At 46.3% G+C, this 12,478-nt stretch overlaps 1 protein-coding gene and 1 pseudogene across 5 annotated transcripts; both read right to left on the reverse strand.

The window, feature by feature from the left end:
* Positions 1-546: 546 nt before the first annotated feature.
* Positions 547-6,072, reverse strand: LOC112284608 (cryptochrome-1). Of its 4 annotated transcripts, none has more exons than XM_024524555.3 (6): positions 5,649-6,072; positions 4,496-5,259; positions 4,017-4,241; positions 3,090-3,805; positions 1,643-2,494; positions 547-1,220 (listed from the first exon to the last, which is right to left on the reverse strand). In XM_024524555.3, the coding sequence occupies exons 2-6, from the start codon at positions 4,800-4,802 to the stop codon at positions 1,140-1,142; spliced, it is 2,181 nt and encodes a 726-aa protein (XP_024380323.1). In that variant the 5' UTR covers positions 4,803-5,259; positions 5,649-6,072; the 3' UTR covers positions 547-1,139. The 4 variants fall into 4 exon arrangements, with proteins under 4 accessions (XP_024380323.1, XP_024380322.1, XP_024380321.1 ...); XM_024524554.3 differs by having other exon boundaries at positions 547-1,223; positions 5,661-6,071; XM_024524553.3 differs by having other exon boundaries at positions 547-1,223; positions 5,649-6,071.
* Positions 6,073-7,352: 1,280 nt separating this feature from the next.
* Positions 7,353-10,403, reverse strand: LOC141045635 (coatomer subunit beta'-1 pseudogene; annotated as a pseudogene). Its single transcript, XR_016504332.1, has 5 exons — positions 10,329-10,403; positions 10,006-10,151; positions 9,506-9,791; positions 8,384-9,109; positions 7,353-8,127 (listed from the first exon to the last, which is right to left on the reverse strand). The product of XR_016504332.1 is annotated as a coatomer subunit beta'-1 pseudogene (transcript).
* Between the last annotated feature and the right edge of the window lie 2,075 nt (positions 10,404-12,478).

Consider the following 12,478-nt stretch of genomic DNA (forward strand, 5'->3'; position numbering starts at 1 on the left):
AATCTCCAACTATGGTTTACAAGTTGATGATATTTCAATACCCTCTTCCTTACTTCACAATGACTTCAAACTATTGGATGATGGAAGGTTGTACCTGAGTTCTGTAATTTGTTCCAATTTTGACTGTTAAAATCCCAACTACACAATCTTAACCACACATGACATGTGACAGATATTGCATTGGATATGTCTGACGCTTGTGTCAAGTTGTAAAAAAATAAAAATAACAAACAAACAAACAAATCAACACTTCCAGGTATAGATCACCAATTTCAAAAACATTCGTTAATGTCAACTCAATGTGAAATGAATTGTTATTCTATGTAAGATAATCAGGGTATCATCATTTCCACTCCTGAAGTGTTTTTCCAAACATACTAAGCTTTCGCAGGACGCAACGTTAAGTTTGGCATTATAAAGCTAAGTGAAGCGAGTGAACGGTGGCTGATGATGTCGCCCGATTATGAACAATGAAAATTAGCTTAAAGCAAGGATCACACCAGCAAATCAGCAGTTCCAAGCACCAAACTTATCTCATTTCGTATGTGACGCAACAACACCTCTTTATTATTTGTCGCCTCTTCATTATCACTGCTCCATGACACTCCATTCTAGCCCTACAATTCACTTTCACAGTGGATTGATGGCAGCCAAGGACGAATGCTTGTGCAAATATAAATTTCAGCTAAACGACATTCAGAGTTTTTGCAAAAGAGAACAAAAACTTAATAAAAATGTCACCTATGGCCCAAAGTTCCACCTTCATATGGGAATGGCCGCCCAAAAAGGTCCTTCCAGAACAGCTTAAATGAACACTCCTACCAATAACTCAGATATTGGTAAATAGCGCATTCAAACCATAAGATTAACCTGCAAAGGTGATAAAAAGCGATGTGGCGATATCAAGTTCGGACCCATGCCGTCTGAGGTTAAAATGTGGTGGTTGATCCATTCTGAACAAGGGTCCACATGCAGTTCATTGCCTGCTTGAACTCCGTGCAAGGTCTCCGCCAGAAAAGCAGCCTCGGAAATGTAAGAACCGGCCAAACCGGCCCAAACATTACGATAGCTGGTAAAACAAAGCCGATAATTTCAACGTGTGCCTCAACTGCAGCTTATCCCAATGTCCAAGCAGTCAGTCAGCCATCTTGCTTGACACGCCGCTTGCGGGGTTGAGTCCATTTCACCAACTTTGGCACGTAAAAGTCCTCCTCTTCAGCCTGCTGTATGACCAAAGCACAACACAGTGCATCCCACATAAGCAGGCAGCATTACAAACCCCCAAAGAAGAAAGCATCTCGCATGAAGTCAGGCCACCAAGGTGATGTGGCCATTCATTTCAGCCCCCACATTCCAGCTCCACCGTGGACCAATCTAAACCGAGAGAGAGCTTGTCTGCACCAGATACAAGCACAAAGCCCAAATCTGTAGGAATTCGAGATAACCCACCAACCAACACAAACCGCACACCGACCTGGGCTTCCCGCCCCAAACACCTCCTCCCACTCCTACTCTGCTACTACTCTCACCACAACGCCAAACTACCAAACGCCAAACAAATTTCATCAACGCAATAAAACTGCCTGCCTACAAAACTTCAATGCTCCTACCCATCCAAATCCACCATGCTCCCGACGCCTACCTTATTCGATGTCATCCCCTCCAGGTTCACCCTCTGCACCGACGCCTGCAGTTGCCTCCGCGACAAACCCGGTCCTCTTCGCACCTCCGGCACCAGACCTTCCCGCACCTGGATTGGAGTCCTAGCTGACACCGACTGCGACCACACCGGCACCGTCCCGCCTTCGCTCCCCCCGCGTCCCGTCACCGACGCCGATTCTGCCGTTGAATCCAACTCGTAATCCACCGCCGTCACTGTCGGCCACTGTATCGGGGCGCTTGCCTGCGCCACTTCCCCGCCGTTCCCTTCCACATGATGCCCACCGTAGTTCCCACCCATCCCCCTCCTCACGCTCGCAAACACCATCGGTACCGCCGCCCGCCCCGCTTCCTCCCCGTCCTCCACCATCGCCGCGCTCCTGTTCATGATCGACTCGTGCGCCCGGATGTGGAACTGGTTCGGCACTATCTCTGGCACCAGCTGGTCTCTCCTCGAGCTGTTGCACGACATGTCCGCATCCCGCTGCATGTGCACCATCACTCTCGGCACATCCATTCTCTCGTGCTCCGGTCCTCCCGTGCCTGCCACTTCCACCGTCTCTCCCAGTCCCTCTTCCAACCCGTTCGCCAGCGCCGCTTTCATTGCTGCGTCTCTTTCCCACATCTCCGCCAGCGACGCCTGCAGTCGCTCCCTCGCAGCTCCTATCTCCACGATCGGCCGCGGGTAATTCGTCCCCAACTCCACGCCCGCTGCTCGAAGAGCGCTCGGCGGAGCATCCCATGGGTGGTGAACCCACTCGTTCGGTAGTCGTGCCAGTTCTGGGATCCACCTCCGCACATAATCTCCGTCCGGATCGAACCTGTATCCTTCCACCTGATACATAACAACACACCACCAACCATCCTCAGCCCTCTTCACTCCACAAAACCATCCTCCTTCACCATGCCCGTCTCCACTCCGCATTGCATCAAACGCCACCGCTGTCGTCGGAGTCCTGTCCGCACTCACCAACCAAATCCTCACCCCGCACCAAATCATTTCCACCCACCCATCAACTCCGCCCCGACTCCCGACTGCCCCTTCCTTCTCTCATAACACACTCCACTCCACCACACAACACCAAAAACCATACAAAACTCCAAACCCACCCCATGCCTCGCTACCAGTATCCTCCACACCCCTCTTGCCACCTCACTTCCACTCCCACCACACCACTCCACCGCATCCAGAAACCACATCCACCCAAATTGCGCCTCACCCCAACTGCTCCCACTCCACTCCCCCACACACCACCCACACCCATCGGCCACCTCTTCAACCACCCACCCTCCCACAAACTTCTTCCGTCCTCATTCCAACATCCACCTTCCTATCCTATTCCCACTCATCCCACAACACGCCCCCCCCATCTCCCACCCACCCAACACAACCATCACCACCCCCACTCCTCCACGCAAGCGTTTCGTACCTCGGGATTCTCTATCCGATCCAGCTCGTGCCCGTCCGGTAAACTCCCCGATATGTACTGCCACCCTAGCACGTCGCACTCCAAGTCTGCGTCCAGCAGCACGTCCCAGAAATACTTCATCCCCCACCTCCACGGCAGCTGCAGAAACTTCACCGAGAAACTCGCCACCACCACGCGGATCCGATTGTGCGCCCACCCCGTCGCCCACAGCTCCCTCATCCCCGCATCCACCAACGGGTACCCCGTCCGCCCTTGCCTCCACGCCTTGAAGTACCCCTCGTCCGCGCGCCACGGAAACGACTTCAAATTCGCCAGCAGCGACCTCTCGTGCGTGAACGGAAAGTGGAAACTCAAATATCGCGAGTACTCCCGAAACCCTAACGCCCTCAGAAACATGTTCACGCTCGCCTCCCCTCCCGCGTTCCCCTCTCGAGCCCACGTTATCTGCCTCTTCCGCACCTCGTGGAATATCTTCCGCACGCTCAGCTCCCCAAAATGCAGGTGAGGCGACAGCAGCGACGTCGGCGTCCCCGATGCCCCATCCGCCTTCTGCCTGTCCCTCGCATAGTCGATCAGTGGCGACCGCAAAAACGAATCCAGCGACTTGTTCGCGAACCCCCATCCCGGACACCACGCCCGTGCCAGCAGTGCGTTGCTGCTCTTCTCGAACTCGTCCTCCAGCCCCAGCTCCTCCGCATTGCACCCCACGATCTTCCCTGAAACACCACGCCCCCAACCACTTCAACACCACCACCACACATGCACCCCATCCCCCAACCACTCCCACACACCACCCACTCGCCTCCAAAATATCACCACCCCACACGCCCCTCACATCCACACCTCCCGCTCCGCTCACACGCCCACCATGCCTCTCCCATCCCCCCCCCACCCCCCACACTCATCCATCTCCCAACATCCACGTACCAATCGGACCCGTCAGCCTCCTCGGCGGCAGCAGTGGTGCCTCCGGCTCGAACGGCATGCTCATGCACTTCTTCCAAAACGCTTCGTACACCGTGAACGCCTGCCCTTCCTCATCATACACCTCCCAAGGCTCGTACAGCAAGTCCCCGTTGAACGTGTGCACCACTATCCCCCGCTGCGACAGCCCCTGCTTCACACGATGATCTCTCACCAGCGACACGGGATCTGCAACCGTCACATCCAACATTCACTACCACATCTCGTCACGCACATTCCCACACATGCCCACCATCTCTACCATCCACTTCCTCCGCACCTGTCCCCCATGCTCCCCGCTATGCAAACATTCCCCCCGCCGCTACCCTGCATCCCACTCCACATCTCTAGATCCCACATCCCACATCGCCCTCGATTACCTCCGTCACTGCTCCTCCCCCCCCTCCCCCCGCCACACCCGACACACTTCACCAATCACTCACCGTATAGATGATTGTAAAACACTTGCGTCGCACCCGTCGCCTCCGCAATCTCCAGCAGCACGCTCAGCGTATCCGGCGACTTTCTAAGGATCAGCGGAGAACCTAACTTCTTCAGCGACAGCTCCAAATGTGTCAAGCTCTGCTTCAGCCACCATCTCGACACGCGCCCCGGATGGAACTGACCGTCTTCCGCAGGAGACCACACGAACACTGGCACCACCGTCCCCGCCCTAGCAGCAGCAATCAGCGCGGGATTGTCCTCCAGCCGAAGATCGCGTCTGAACCACACTATTGTGCACGCCGCCATTCTCGGACGCCCCAAAACTCCTAATTCCTACCTTCTCAGACCCACCCACTTGTCCCTCTTCTCGCTACTCCGCTCCCTCGCGCATGCTCCGCCACCATACAGCATCCCAATTTCACTCCCCACTCTCACTCCTCCCTTCCAGAGCCACCTCGCGAATGCCAACGCCTCTCGCACCTGCTACCGCCGCAATCGCCACCGCCGCCGCCCTCGATGCATTCTAAGCCGCTCACGCGGGGCGCTTACTGCCCCACCCCGCTCCACACTTGCCGCCACCAATACCGGCGACCTCACACCTGCCGGCTACAACCCTTTCAACAGCTTGCCGAAGACCTGATCTCAATCCTCATCGCTGACAGGTCTCTGGCGCTTCCCACCTCGCGCGAGATCGAGACCTCCCACCATCACCACAACCTGTTCCACAGCCACTGCGTCGATCAAAGCTCCCACCTCCTGCTCCCTGCACCAGTCCATAACCAGAACTGTCGGACGTCAACCCTCACACGCAAACTGCAGCTGGCATCAACTGCTGTCCTCCAGGCCACCAAATCCTCACACCCTACATTACAGGGCACCGCACACACAACCGCGACAACTCGCCGCGGCAGCAGCAGAAACCAACCATTCCTTCCACACCCGATTCAGAACGACCAAACCCCTCTACACCCCATGCCTCCACGACCTCACCCTGCTCAAATCAACCACCTTCCTCACCACGCGCACGGCCCTCATTCCCCCTACCTCCTTCACATCGAACCACATCCGCGCTGTCTCTCTCTCTCTCTCTCTCTCTCTCTCTCTCTCTCCCCCAGCACGAACATCCACCTATCTCAGCATGATGAGACTTACACTTGAACAGACCTGGAACACCACGTCCTCGTGGACACCACAGCCGTGAAATCCCTGCACGAAACCCAAATTCCTTCGCGGCCAACGTCCGTTTCTCACACAGACCGCAGCCTTCCTCAAATTAATGTCCTTGCCCAGTGCCGGGACCACCCCACTTCCGCTCTTGTCATGGATGTAATATAGCCTACATAGTTGCTAGCAAAGATAGAAACAACACAAAGTGACAAATAAACCCACAGTCACGTCTCTGTGCACCGCTAAACGCTCTGGTAAGTTGTCGACAGCTCGCTGCGCAAGTTGGAAGAAAGGAAGCAATCAAGGAAGGACGCAAAGAGCGAGAGAGAGAGAGAGATAGGGCGAGTCCAGGTCGACGGTGGCTTCGGGAAGATGATGACCAAGAGGCCAGTGGGCTCATCCTTACGATATGGCTTGTCACAGCAGAACCAGAGGTCCCCGAGACCGGGTTGGGTCCGAGCTTGCCCCCACCCGTCCGCTTGGTAGGCTTTGTGCGTTCACAGTTCCCGGTCCGCCAGAGGGAGATCGTGTTCCCGTGGCGTTTGGTAGGCGTCCACATGGTGCTCGAGGGGTGGGGGACGCTGGGCCTGAGGGGGGGGTCGTGAGCTGGCGAAGGAATCTCGGAGTGGATTGTTTCTATAGGAGGGCTTTCGGAAGCCTCCCATTGGAGCAGAGAATGGAGTGCATGCATTGGATGCGTCCAGGTATGGGTTCTAATTATAATACAACTGGAAGAAGTATTGCCAGAAAATTTAAATAAAAAAAAAATATATATATATATATATACGTTTGATTGCACATATATACAGTATTGTTAAAATAAACTCTAAAATATCAGCACACACTTCGTATAACTTTTTTGTTATCCAGATCTCATACCGTAATTCTTGTAATTTTTTTATTGGAAATACGGGCTTACTGAACAAGTTAATGTATCATCTGAATGGGACGTTTCTAAAATCAATACAGTTGTCGTTGTAAAGTATGGACTTCCTGTGTGTTCTATCATGTTTGGATCAGAAGAATATTGAACAAGTCAACTCTAGTTTTTGAATGGAATCAGCACATAGCATTAAACAACTATAGAACAGATCGCCCATGGAACTCCTGGTTGACCGCTACATATCCTTTTTAGTGAATGCGAAAGTAGTTTTTATAAATTATTAAGTCTTTAATATATAAAAATGAAGTTCTACAGCAGACTATTATATTGTTTTTCAACTTAAGTAAAAATTGTCACATTTTGCACTTATGTATGTATGAATATGTTTTTTTCGATATAACATTAGACATTATGTTACAATCGAGATTGAAAATGAGAATTTCGTCTTTTTACTTATCAAATGAGATATCTAAATTGGTGTCCAAACATGTCCATTTCGCATCAATTACCGCAGTATGCGAAGCTGGGTTTAGTCCTTGACAACCCAGTACCCAGATGGAAGTTTTTTGTGTCAACTTTTGGTCACTTCACTGCTGAAAAAGTGTAGAAAAATTGTCATAATCCACTCATGTAATAAGTAGTGACTAAGTGCGTCACCGATCATATAGGAACAGGGCCACAGGCCTACATCACTTACAACCACCACTAAGCTCAAGAGCAACGGAAAGAAGTGTCCAGCAATAGCATAGAGCCCTGAAGAAAGCATGAGAAAGAAGCATCGAGAGAGAGACCAACTACAATTGACATAGTTCATTCACCAGCTTCATGTTCCTGTTATGTGTCAATAGAATTTGCAAGTCTTTAGTCAACTACTCTTCATCGCAATTGATGTAGCTCGAGTAATTGCAGAAAAGCAGAAGCGTTTAGAGTCCCTTCTTCAAATCATTGCGCCAAAGAAAAACTATACTCTCGACACTTAGCTTGGCAAGTAAGTACGTGCCTAGCATCCTGCTTCAAGAATTCGATTGCTGCACAAGAGAAAGAGGTTACAGAAAGGAAAATGCATTGATCCATCTGTATCGCACACTGAGCTATCACTTGGACACTGGCAGTTTCATTTCTTTCACAAACAGATAATGCACGATCATGCATGCAGCTGACCTTTTCCAAGTTTTGAAGGTAATTCAACTTGCTCAAATTTTAACACTTGAATCCATTCTTTCTGAGAGAGATCAATTTTGATTTTATGTTTTATTCTCACACACACACCTCCTCCCCATGTGGGGCCACGAAAAGAAAACACTGCGTACATAACGATGTAGATTGTAGATGATGTTTTACAAAACTCCATAATGCCATTCTGCATTATGGCAATTAACACAACTTTCAATGAGAAGCTCAACGCACCCTTCCACATTTTCAAGCAAGAAGAATGATACAAGAGAAACATTGTTATTGTCATTCGTTCGTGTAAACGCAGAGAGCTTCTCAAGTCTCTCAGCGTCCCCTAATGCTGAATAGAGTAGGTGGTAAACCACTTAAATCTCTGAGATGGCTTGGACATTCCACTGCATCATTCAACTGCAGAAACAAGTGCCAACTGTTACAATTATTTTTATTGATTAGAAGAGAGTCACACGAAAACTCTCGATTGCATTTTGAAGAGCTCCAGAAAATCAAGAGGTCTGAAGAATACCCAAGCACCAACTAAAAGCAGGTATGCACATTTCCAGCAGACATTGCCAATTCTTCGAACTGTTTTCAATCAGATTTGCTGTGTAATTTCTCAGCAACAACCTTAATCGATAAACAAATGAAAATGTAGTGGTTAGTGCACCTGTGAGTTGATCTAGTGTGTGACATTGTATGATGAAAGCAGAAGCTCTCCAAATGCCTAATTTACGTAATACAAATGGGAAAAAGCAAGACCATCGGAAATGATCCAGCCAGAGTCCTCCATTAACCACAACCAAGATAGTGCACATTAGTCGTAACTTATAGAGATGTTACAAATGAACCACTTGAACGCAGCAGTATGTAACATACGGGAGGTCATTTTGAATGTGAACCATCCCGGGGTGATCATTGCATACTTGTCCATCAACATAGTAATTCAAGAGCCGGGCTGAGTAGCTGTAGATAGAACAATTGCCCACTAAAAGACCAGTCCGAACACACTCATATATACATCAAGCAGAAACTACGAGAAATCGTAGCACTATGAAGCCGATACTTACATCGTATTTGAGAATGTAAAAGTGTTCTCACTAGTAATAGCAATCAGAACCCAATGGTCAGACCAAAGGACGTTCTGCACCCAGAGACCCGCTACGTCAATTAGACACAGTTGTAATGAAACCAAGAACTCCAATTCTAACCAAAAACATCAAACTGAACTGAAAACATGCACAATATTGTTATTCACATTCGCAACATCAATCCTCCGAACGCCTCTTCATTCAGCTGGGTCATAGAAACACAAGAACTCATTCGTTAACACTGCAAGCAAGGTTCTACCATAAATGCCTTCAAAGGAGAATGTGGGCTAGATGCTTTTTCTCTCCTGCAAACAGAAGATGTCCCAAGTACACCTGAATTTGTTACGTTCGATAAAAGACTCTAGAAGAATTGGAAACTGACAGACAAAACCAATAAGCTCCACTAAGCAACACAGATATAAAGCAGCAATCCACATTAATACCTAGAATAGTAATGACCAAGTATCAATTAATCGAAACAAGATGGGCAAATTCACAATGATTAGCTTCGAAATATCTTTCAATTTGAGAGCTTACACGCTAACAGAACCCACATATTACTTTTAAGAAAAATTATTTCTAGTAAAGCCAACAAGGAAGTCTGTAAACCAGTAACTACAATGCAATCCTGCGTTCAGAACTACGACTTGCATCGCAAACCATCATTTGACAAGACGAACCCCAGAGTTGAGTCAAATGACCTGTTTCTCCATGCAAGAGCAGTGTGGATAATGTAATGCCCGTCACCACAAACGACAATACATCTGACCAAGCTGAGATATTTCAAACTTCAAGAGAGATTCAAAATATCTGGTAAGAATAAGTCTAATGCCTTGTAAGAGCAATAGATACACTTTATATCACATCTGATATGTAATGCTCAAAAGCCAGAATCGGATATTTTAGAGGATGTTATACCTGTTTGATCCCTTGTTATAACCAAGGGCCCACACACGCTCAAGTCCGTACTGAATAATATTACCCAACCTACATTAACAAATACAGACAAAACTGTTAGATGCGATGACAGTACTTTCATACGAAGAAAATCGAACCTAACATTTTGAATCGCCTTATCAATAGCTGAATAAATGCAAGCATCTGCGTTGGTCAGCATCCAGGTCCCGTTCTTGCATGGAGAAACTTCATGTACAAATGAGATACTAAACTTAACTAAATGTACAGTAGGAGAACCACTCACCTGTATTTTGTCGAATGCCAAATACGGACTGTCCCATATTCAGACCCTGTGAGAATTATTGGCAGGTCAGGGTGGAATGCTACTGCTGATATATTTTGACTACGTCCTAGTGTTTGAGCGCAAATTTGTGTCTGATAATCCCAAACCTACTCCACCATTGAGCAGACAATAAGTTCCTGAGTTATTCATACGAAAGCAATCACTCAAAGTAAGTGATTTTGTGTTGATTGTGGTGCAAAGTTAAAGCACCAAATGTGCAAGTCATTTGCTCATACATTCAGCTGCAGAATCAAGATTAGCAACAGACCAGATAGAGTCAGTACCTTCGCAGTTTGATCATCTGAACCAGTCATGAGATACGGTTGATCACCACCACTAAAGGACCCCACACAATTCATACCTTTCTGGTGAGCTTCTGGGTGAAATTAGGTTCAGCTGAACCCAAAATTCCAAATCTTTTTACAACGGAAGCTTGACATCTAAATCATCCACTGCATAGTTCACAAACTAATGAAAGCTTCAAAAGATATCAGTAATTAATGCTAGCCCTGCCTCTTTTAATAAATCAAAGCACTAGAAATTATCGGAGAGTAAACTCCCGCAATTTTATATGGACATGCCACGAAGAACGGAGCCACTGGTGGAACACCTTAATGATCCGATCTAAAGAAGAATTTGCAAAAGTATTCTTATCCTAGAGGTTGATGGTCACTTGCATGCCGTAATGAGAATGCCCCACAAAAATTTGAGTGCAGGTCCATCCTTTGTCCAGATCCCATATCTTAATGAGCAGATCATGAAATGGAGACACAACATAATGCACAGCAGGATGATCTGCGATACTACAGATGTAATCAGAATGGGCTCCAAACTGTTTCGCATGGTCCGTTATGTTGTAATTGTAGATCCGGATGAATATGTCATCGGCACTTGACACAATTCAATGCTTGCGAGATACAAACTTCGCAGATAGTACTGCCATAGAGAAACATGAACTCCACACAAGCATGTCATCCTCGCAATGAACTAACCAGATTGAGCAGAGATGAACAGCTACAAGTATAATTCGATTAACGTTAGGCTTAAAAAGTCTTTGCACACTGACAAAACCCTAACATTTGTAACATTTCAATACTTCTGATGCCGATTCACTATACATTACGTAGCAGTTAGAGCAAGAGCCCTTCAAGTCAGGTTGTCAATATGGGCATCACTTCTGAGATGATATTTCTTCAGGGTTGAACTTTTTACTCTTCAAAGGTAACAAGGCATCAATGACAATGCTTGGGAAAGTGTTGGTTAGCCCTTTGGCTACTGAGAATGCTATGAACTGAAGTGGAGGAACTTGTACAGAACAACATTTACACCCTTTAAAGTCCCGATTCAAAATCTACATAATGCAAATCAAAATCAATTCCTACCCAAATTATTCCTTGAATGCTTGTTAGAATGTACCAGACAAATCTGCACCTTTGAAACACTTTACATGAGTGTGCAGCAAACCCCCCAAAACAAATAGGTGTTGTACACAAGGAGACCAGAAATTACTATATCATTGGATAAAACTAAGGAGTTATATGAAAGGTGAGACAGGTGTGTTGCGTTTCTAGATCTAGTGTGTAGTATCTTTCTGTAACAACAATGAATTTAGTGGTATTTATTATGAATATTAATTTATGTCTTTCTATAGAATTATAATGTGATTTTAGGATAGGATAATGAATTAATGTTTCATAACATGGATTATCCTCTTTTGTCTATTGCAAGGAAAAAGATTCAAACTTATTATTTCACTATAGATAAATTTAAAAATAGGGGGTTTCAAACATCCACTTTTCCACTAATATTTCACCTATAATATTTTCTTGGAGTATTCCTTGATATTTCAAAATATTACTTGATACTTCACTGAATCACCCACTTTGCAAGGTAGGTGGTTTTAAAATTAAAATATCAAAAGAAAGATAACTCAAATATCAAAAGACAGGTAGTTCAAATATCAAACATCTTACTACTTATATTTTATATCTTCCCTCTTTGACTCCATATCACATTGCCTATTACCATGTTCATTGCTTAGAAAAATAATAGACCCTCCAAGATCTTAAACTATTGATCACTTTTGTAATTAATTAGAAGTTTGATAAAATGTTTGAAGAACATTGCTAGTAGGTTGAAAACAAATTTTATGACAACTTCTTTGAGTTGAATATTATAAAAGAACTTACAAGCATTCACAATACAATCGACAACTCTTGCTTCATATTTACATAAAATCTTATACCCAAATTGTGCAATTGGATTCTAAATTATTTATGAAACAATCAAACAAAGGATATGAAATGCATAAAAGATTGGATATTTTTTTGTTGCATTTTACATAATTAGCTTGCTTTTTAACTTTGGTAATATATGGAGGATTGAATTTACTAAGACTAACGGAGAACCATCAAAAAATTATAATGTTGTATTA

This window comes from Physcomitrium patens, chromosome 7, assembly GCF_059467195.1.
Source record: "Physcomitrium patens ecotype Gransden chromosome 7, ASM5946719v1, whole genome shotgun sequence".
Lineage (NCBI taxonomy): Eukaryota > Viridiplantae > Streptophyta > Bryopsida > Funariales > Funariaceae > Physcomitrium > Physcomitrium patens.

Coding starts and splice junctions, on each gene's coding strand:
- LOC112284608 (XM_024524554.3), bottom strand. CDS start 4,802: ATGGCGGCGTGCACAATAGTGTGGTTCAGACGCGATCTTCGGCTGGAG. Junction 2,495..3,089: donor ATCGGATAGAGAATCCCGAG/GTACGAAACGCT, acceptor GTTATGTATCAG/GTGGAAGGATACAGGTTCGA. Junction 1,224..1,642: donor AGGGGATGACATCGAATAAG/GTAGGCGTCGGG, acceptor TTGGTCATACAG/CAGGCTGAAGAGGAGGACTT.